Raw genomic sequence first — 6,483 nt, forward strand, 5'->3', positions numbered from 1 at the left:
CAGGTTTGTGAAGAGATGCCACTTCGTTTATACTAAATCCTTCAGTATCACAGACCACAAATCTCATTGTCTTAGACAATCTCTGTAGTGGATATGGTACATTCTATGGTTCTTCGTAGGGATATGTATCCTCCATTCTTTGTGATGACTTGGTCTTGAGGTGCTTGAGATGTTGAAGGTTGGTGTTAAGATGCTTTTGAAATTCCTTGACCTTTAAAGGGACAGACAACAGAGTCTATAGCCTCAATCCAAAGGAACACAATCTTTGTGAAGAGGATAGTACAAGTGCTACAAGTTAAGGATCCAATGTCCCTTTGTAGACATCAGCTGGCCTGTACATGGTGTACCTCCTTTTGAGTGTGAGACCACCCTCAGTGTCGTGGAGGTTTGATCCAGTTCCTAATAGTCCACTTCTGACCAGAGCACCTCTGGACCACCAGGCGCAGGCCGAAGCTGGCCTCTCTGAACATCTCTACTTCCAAACAACGACCAGTGTCTCTGCTGATTATTGGGCCATTCTACAGAGGGAAGAGGAACAAGCGGTGATTATTATTGCAGTATGAACAAGCAATATAGATTTGGCAGGCAGGATTCCTTGTTTCCCCCCCACAAGCCATGACATTTTTTACCTGAGTAAAGTCCCAAAGCCTCTGTGATGAGCGTGACATTCCCTCACATTTATTTAGACTTGGCGTCCTCCCTCGTCCCTCATCCACCAGACACTTGGTGTTGGGCAGGAACGTAGTGGAGCCCAGGGGACCTAGCTGCAGAAGCCCCGCTGAGGTGTAACGGGCCAGCTAAAGAAAAATTCACGTCAATGCCCGGTAAACGTCAATATAAAAGGTTGTACACAAATTCTTCCTATGCAAGCACCCATATAGTCGTTGGACACAATTGTGTACATAATACTTGAGCTGTCTCATGAGAAAGATCATTCTTGACGCATTGAGTACAAAGGTAAGTAATAGTGCCTCTTGAAATATTTGCTGCGTAATTGGCTGAAATAATAGCTAATGATAATGTATCCTTGGTATCACAGGAATGTGTGCAAATATCAACACCATATGTATTTGGACAGTAAAGCAAAATTATACTCCAGCATTTTGGATTGGATTTGAATCTGAGCCTCGACACAATCCTGTCTCGGAGCTCTACGGACAATTCCTTCAACCCCATGGCTATGGTTTTTGCTTTGAAATGCTCTGTCAACTGTGGAACCTTATATAGACAGGTGTGTGCCTTTTCAAATCATGTCTAATTAATTGAATTTACCACAGGTGGACCACAATCAAGTTTTAGAAACATGAAGGATGATCAATGGAAACAGGATGCACCTGAGCTCAATTTCGAGTCTCATAGCAGATCCTCATAGCAGGAATCCTTGTTTCCCCACAAGCCATGACATTTTCAAGTTTTACCTGAGTAATGTCCCAAAGCCTCTGTGATGAGCGTGACACTCCCTCACATAGACTTGGTGTCCGCCCTCCTCCCTCGTCCACCAGACAGGGTCTGAATATTTATGTAAATAAGGTATTTCCGTTTATTGCAAACATTTCACTTTGTCATTATGGGGTATTGTGTGTAGATTGATGGGGGGGTTATTTCATTCATTTTAGAATAAGGCTGTAATGTAACAAAATGTGGAAAAAGTCAAGCGGTCTGAATACTTTCCGAATGCACTGTATATATGGCGTTGACTGTATGTTCCATGCAGGGGAAAGCTCAATTGTTTATGAGTTTAATGGACCACACATACCTTTGTTTTGAGTGCATGTTTGATAAATGACACCCAGTGATCCTATCTGCCGAGTTAATTTCACACAACTCCTAATATTTAATTTCATAAGCCACACGTTAGCTTCAATCCATTCACAGTGAAGGGCACAGGTGATTACAGAAGCCAGGGTTTAATTATTCATAGTGAACAACACTCAGGAAACTAGATGCCAGAGAGGATGTTAGAGCCCATCACAGGTGATGCTGCACTATTCTGAGTAGAGGGATAGCCTAACCTTACAGTGTATAATTGGCTTGTGTCAAGCATATTCATTTGGAATTCACAGAAATACCATGCTAAAGCAAGCTAGATAACATCACAAACAACCACTGTGAGATGAACAATGGAAGGGCTTGAGAGCGAAAGTGCAGGGATGGATGATGTATTGTGGTTTTGTGTGAGGGGGCGGAAGTGATTTATGTTTTCTAATGTAAGCGCTTGTGTAAGAGAAAGCCAGAAGATCATATTTTCTCCCAGCTTCATCTAAACAGGAAGAATCCTGGAATATACCCTACCTGTGTCACAGTAAAAAAAATAAAAAAATAAAAATGGAATTTATAGTTAAACAGCATATGATCCCCTGACCTGAGATGTCATGCCATGGCACGGGTAGAGAATTGGACTGCTGTCATCATCTGGTCCTTGGTCTAAGCAATAGCCACTGGCCTTGCTGTTCCGCACCTCACCGTAGGTGATGGTGTCGTTGTACACTCGCATCTCTGGATACACATTCTGCAAGTACCACTGGAAACTGCGACATTGTAATTTCTTCCTCAAGGCGATTCTCTCAGAAACATCTCCAAAATCAACCCCAGGGTTCTGATTTGTTAGAAAACAATTCACAGCACCAAAAACAATGACCAATTAAGATCAGAAGTTAGTAGACGCAATTGAGCTGTAAAATATTGTTCCCGTTTAGGGAACTACACTAGACTTACATTGATGGGGATATTCCAGGCCATGTATACATGGGATTTGTAGTCATCCATCCATACTTCGGCTGCCCTCAAGGCATTGCGCTTGGCATAGTAATCAATGTCGTTGTTGTAGGGTTTCTTGGTGCGTTCAATGTGTGCCACCCGAGCACAAGGTAAAACCTCCATACTCCCTCCGCACTGCCATACCTAAGCAATAACATAGACAGTTCAAGAAAGAAAAAGAAAGAAAGACCAAAGCCTGCCCTGAGCACAATAGCAATATAGTTTTGTATTCTAAAAATGAATCTTGTTGAGAGAGTTGCAGAGGCAACTGCCCACAATTGCTTGGACATTTTTCAGACAAAGGGTCACTTTATTGTGTGTATTATACTGTGCTGGTGGTGTTGCCAGAGAGTTGTTTTTTAGAGTACCTCTCCATACTCCAACACTGTGAGCACATCACAGAGAGTTGTTTTTTAGAGTACCTCTCCATACTCCAACACTGTGAGCACATCACAGAGAGTTGTTTTTTAGAGTACCTCTCCATACTCCAACACTGTGAGCACATCACAGAGAGTTGTTTTTTAGAGTACCTCTCCATACTCCAACGCTGTGAGCACATCACAGAGAGTTGTTTTTTAGAGTACCTCTCCATACTCCAACGCTGTGAGCACATCACTGAGGGTTGTTTTTTAGAGTACCTCTCCATACTCCAACGCTGTGAGCACATCACTGAGGGTTGTTTTTTAGAGTACCTCTCCATACTCCAACGCTGTGAGCACATCACTGAGGGTTGTTTTTTAGATTAGCTCTCCATACTCCAGCGCTGTGAGCACATCACAGAGAGTTGTTTTTTAGATTACCTCTCCATACTCCAGCGCTGTGAGCACATCACAGAGAGTTGTTTTTTAGAATACCTCTCCATACTCCAACGCTGTGAGCACATCACAGAGAGTTGTTTTTTAGATTACCTCTCCATACTCCAGCGCTGTGAGCACATCACAGAGAGGTACCTCACAATAGTATTATATGGCTTAAATCTCTTTTGATACAATCAACTCTCTCTCATTTATTGTTGTGCTGTCTCCCTCTTCCACTCCCACTGTCTCTTCTACCTGGACCACATTTTTTGCATTTTATTCCCCGCTGACAGTAATAGGTGCAAACATGGGCTCTTCTCCTCCTCTCCGTACCCCTCCCTCTTTCCACATCCATCTCTCTCCTGCTGTCTCCTGTGTGTCCTCTTGTTTCCCACACAATGCCTCTCACGTCATAACGATCATGTCTGGGGCAATGAAGTGTAAAATATGCCAACGCACCAGCCTGTGTGCCAGTGGGACGCTGGTAGGTGACTGCAGAGTTCTGGATCACATTAAATTCTCAGATTGGGACACAACTTCCACACCAATGTCACTGCAGACTTTTTGACTGTCTATAAAACCAAAATAGTCCTCTCCCAAAAACATTAAACTATCTCAGTAATAGTATTGCAGAGTAAAGGAATCCAAATGGGTACAGGCCTTTTGTGAAATAAAGAATTCACAAATCACTTGACAAATGTTTTTGGTGCACTACAAGGGCATGTTTTTGTTATCCAGCAGAATACCAGGTGCCACGGTGCAGGATAACTTTCATCCATATTCATGCCAACTGGTCTCCCTGTATGCTTAGAGCCTAATGACTACTTAATGATCTCAGCAGAACCACACAGATAACATGATTGCAACATGAAGGGAGAGAAATTAGTCAGAACAGCCCCATATGTTTCAATAACAAGACATTGATGTCAAATCACCGGAAACTATCAGAATTAAGTTATTTTTGGACCTCCTCGGGTCAATGATAGGATGGATTTTTCCATTGTGCTCACTAGTAAACTGAACTTGTTTTGAATCATACTTCAGATAATGGCAGCTGTTCCCGTTTAAAAAGATTTTGAAATCTATTTGGATCACTCAAATGAAAATGAGGCCAAAATCAATAGAATAATTTGCTGTAGTTTACGTTCAAATTAAATCACACCCACATCCTTTTTACTGTGACGGAGCTTAATTGAACTTCATTCATGACTTCCAGCACACAAACACTTAAACTCTCCAGTCACGAATACCTAATGATTTTCTCGCTCAATAATATATTTGTACTAGGCTAACACATCATGGATCACAGGGTTTGCATTTTACCAAGCTTAAACTAATGGATTACTTTACACAACTTTTCCTCAGTTCTTAGTTTAAGCATGTACCACTTAGAAACTTACCCTCATGCCCAACTCAATGTTCTCTCCTCCATACACCTCCATGCCTGGGTCTAGAAGGCCAATCTCTCTAAAGTATTCTCTGTTCACCACAAAGGAACAGCCAATCATGGCAGGGGTCCTGAAGAGGAGAAATCACATCTTGTATAACTGCCCAGTACAAAAGTGAGTTGTAAAATATTGTATATTTTAAGAACATGTTTTTCAAGCCCTCATTTACAATAAAACAACATACATCAGAGTATTGCACCAGAGTGCTGCCAAAGCACCTGCCCCCTGTCACGCCCTGATCTGTTTCACCTGTCCTTGTGATTGTCTCCACCCCCTCCAGGTGTTGCTTATTTTCCCTGGTGTATTTATCCCTGTGTTTCCTGTCTCTCTGTGCCAGTTTGTCTTGTATGTTCCTGCTTTTTCTATTCTCTTTTTGCTAGTCCTCCTGGTTTTGTCCCCTACCTGTTTTTGGACTCTGTACCCACCTGCCTGACCATTCTGCCTTCCTTGACCTTGAACCTGTCTGCCACTCTGTACCTCCTGGGCTCTGAACTGGTTTTGACCTTTTGCCTGTCCACGACCATGCTCTTGCCTACCCTTTTGGATCATAATAAATATCAAAGACTCAAACCATCTGCCTTACGTGTCTGCATCTGGGTCTCGCCTTGTGCCCTTATAGCCCCCAATAATATCTAAGATATTTTTCCCCATACCTGATGGGGGCCGTCTGATCTCCTCTGTCCAGCCAGGCCTGAGGGGGTATGATGTACATACACCACAGGCCCCAGTTGTAGCCATGGGCTGCGTTAGCATACTGCTGCACCTCAAACGTGTTGTGCTTGATGTTGTCGATCGACGGCAGAATAATACGTGTTCGATCCTCCCTGATTCTTGTTAGGATTGGCTCTGCCCTATCAAAGGAGGAAAGGAGACACATTTTAGTTACATGTTGTACCTCTATAAATGTTGTAATATCAGGAGTGTGAGATGTTTACTGGTAACTGTACAATATCAACCATACTCAACAAGTAGTCCGGATCCAGACCCCGAACAGGGTCAATACGGATGTTTTTAGGAACTCAGTCAGGCTTTCAACTTCTGCTGCTCAACTGCTGTTGAGCGTTTTAATAGTACCATGAACAGGGTGCAATTTCACAATGTGGTAGGCATGGGCAGTTTTCCTCTTGTTATGTCATTCTCTGACAGACCTTAGAGAGCTATTTATAGCCTGTCAGAAATGTCCATTTAATCAACTAGCTCATGTTAGATAGGTAGGCCTAACTTATCTTCATCTTGTAGGCTATGTATCATAGCCACATTGGCCAGATTAATTGCCCAGGAGCCTTGCCAGGGGACCCCATTGATTTTGCTGAGTCAGCCAGGTATCATGTCAACACACAAGATACGGAACACGCAAAATATGTAGAATTGCAGGAAATGAGCTTTAAATCTGCAACATTTTAAAACTGGGGGTTTCATGACAGTAAATCATGTTTCTGTCATCTCATCTGTTCCCAGATGGAAAACGGGACCACCGCAGT

At 42.7% G+C, this 6,483-nt stretch overlaps 1 protein-coding gene across 2 annotated transcripts; it reads right to left on the reverse strand.

Moving 5' to 3' along the window:
* On the reverse strand, window positions 1-5,268 carry LOC109891740 (polypeptide N-acetylgalactosaminyltransferase 9). 2 transcript variants are annotated; one of them, XM_031826399.1, is made up of 7 exons: window positions 5,187-5,268; window positions 4,955-5,072; window positions 2,716-2,901; window positions 2,363-2,596; window positions 630-797; window positions 348-518; window positions 1-211 (listed from the first exon to the last, which is right to left on the reverse strand). In XM_031826399.1, coding segments are annotated over exons 1-6 (855 nt in total). In that variant the 5' UTR covers window positions 5,189-5,268; the 3' UTR covers window positions 1-211; window positions 348-371. The 2 variants fall into 2 exon arrangements, with proteins under 2 accessions (XP_031682259.1, XP_031682258.1); XM_031826398.1 differs by having other exon boundaries at window positions 1-518.
* Window positions 5,269-6,483: the final 1,215 nt, after the last annotated feature.

Source organism: Oncorhynchus kisutch, linkage group LG6, assembly GCF_002021735.2.
Source record: "Oncorhynchus kisutch isolate 150728-3 linkage group LG6, Okis_V2, whole genome shotgun sequence".
Classification (NCBI taxonomy): domain Eukaryota; kingdom Metazoa; phylum Chordata; class Actinopteri; order Salmoniformes; family Salmonidae; genus Oncorhynchus; species Oncorhynchus kisutch.

Bases quoted from the DNA above. Each gene is read 5' to 3' on its own strand.
- LOC109891740 (XM_031826399.1), bottom strand. The intron at 2,902-4,954 runs GTAAGTTTCTAA...GTTATTGCTTAG, and splicing joins ACATTGAGTTGGGCATGAGG to GTATGGCAGTGCGGAGGGAG. The intron at 2,597-2,715 runs GTAAGTCTAGTG...CTAACAAATCAG, and splicing joins CCTGGAATATCCCCATCAAT to AACCCTGGGGTTGATTTTGG.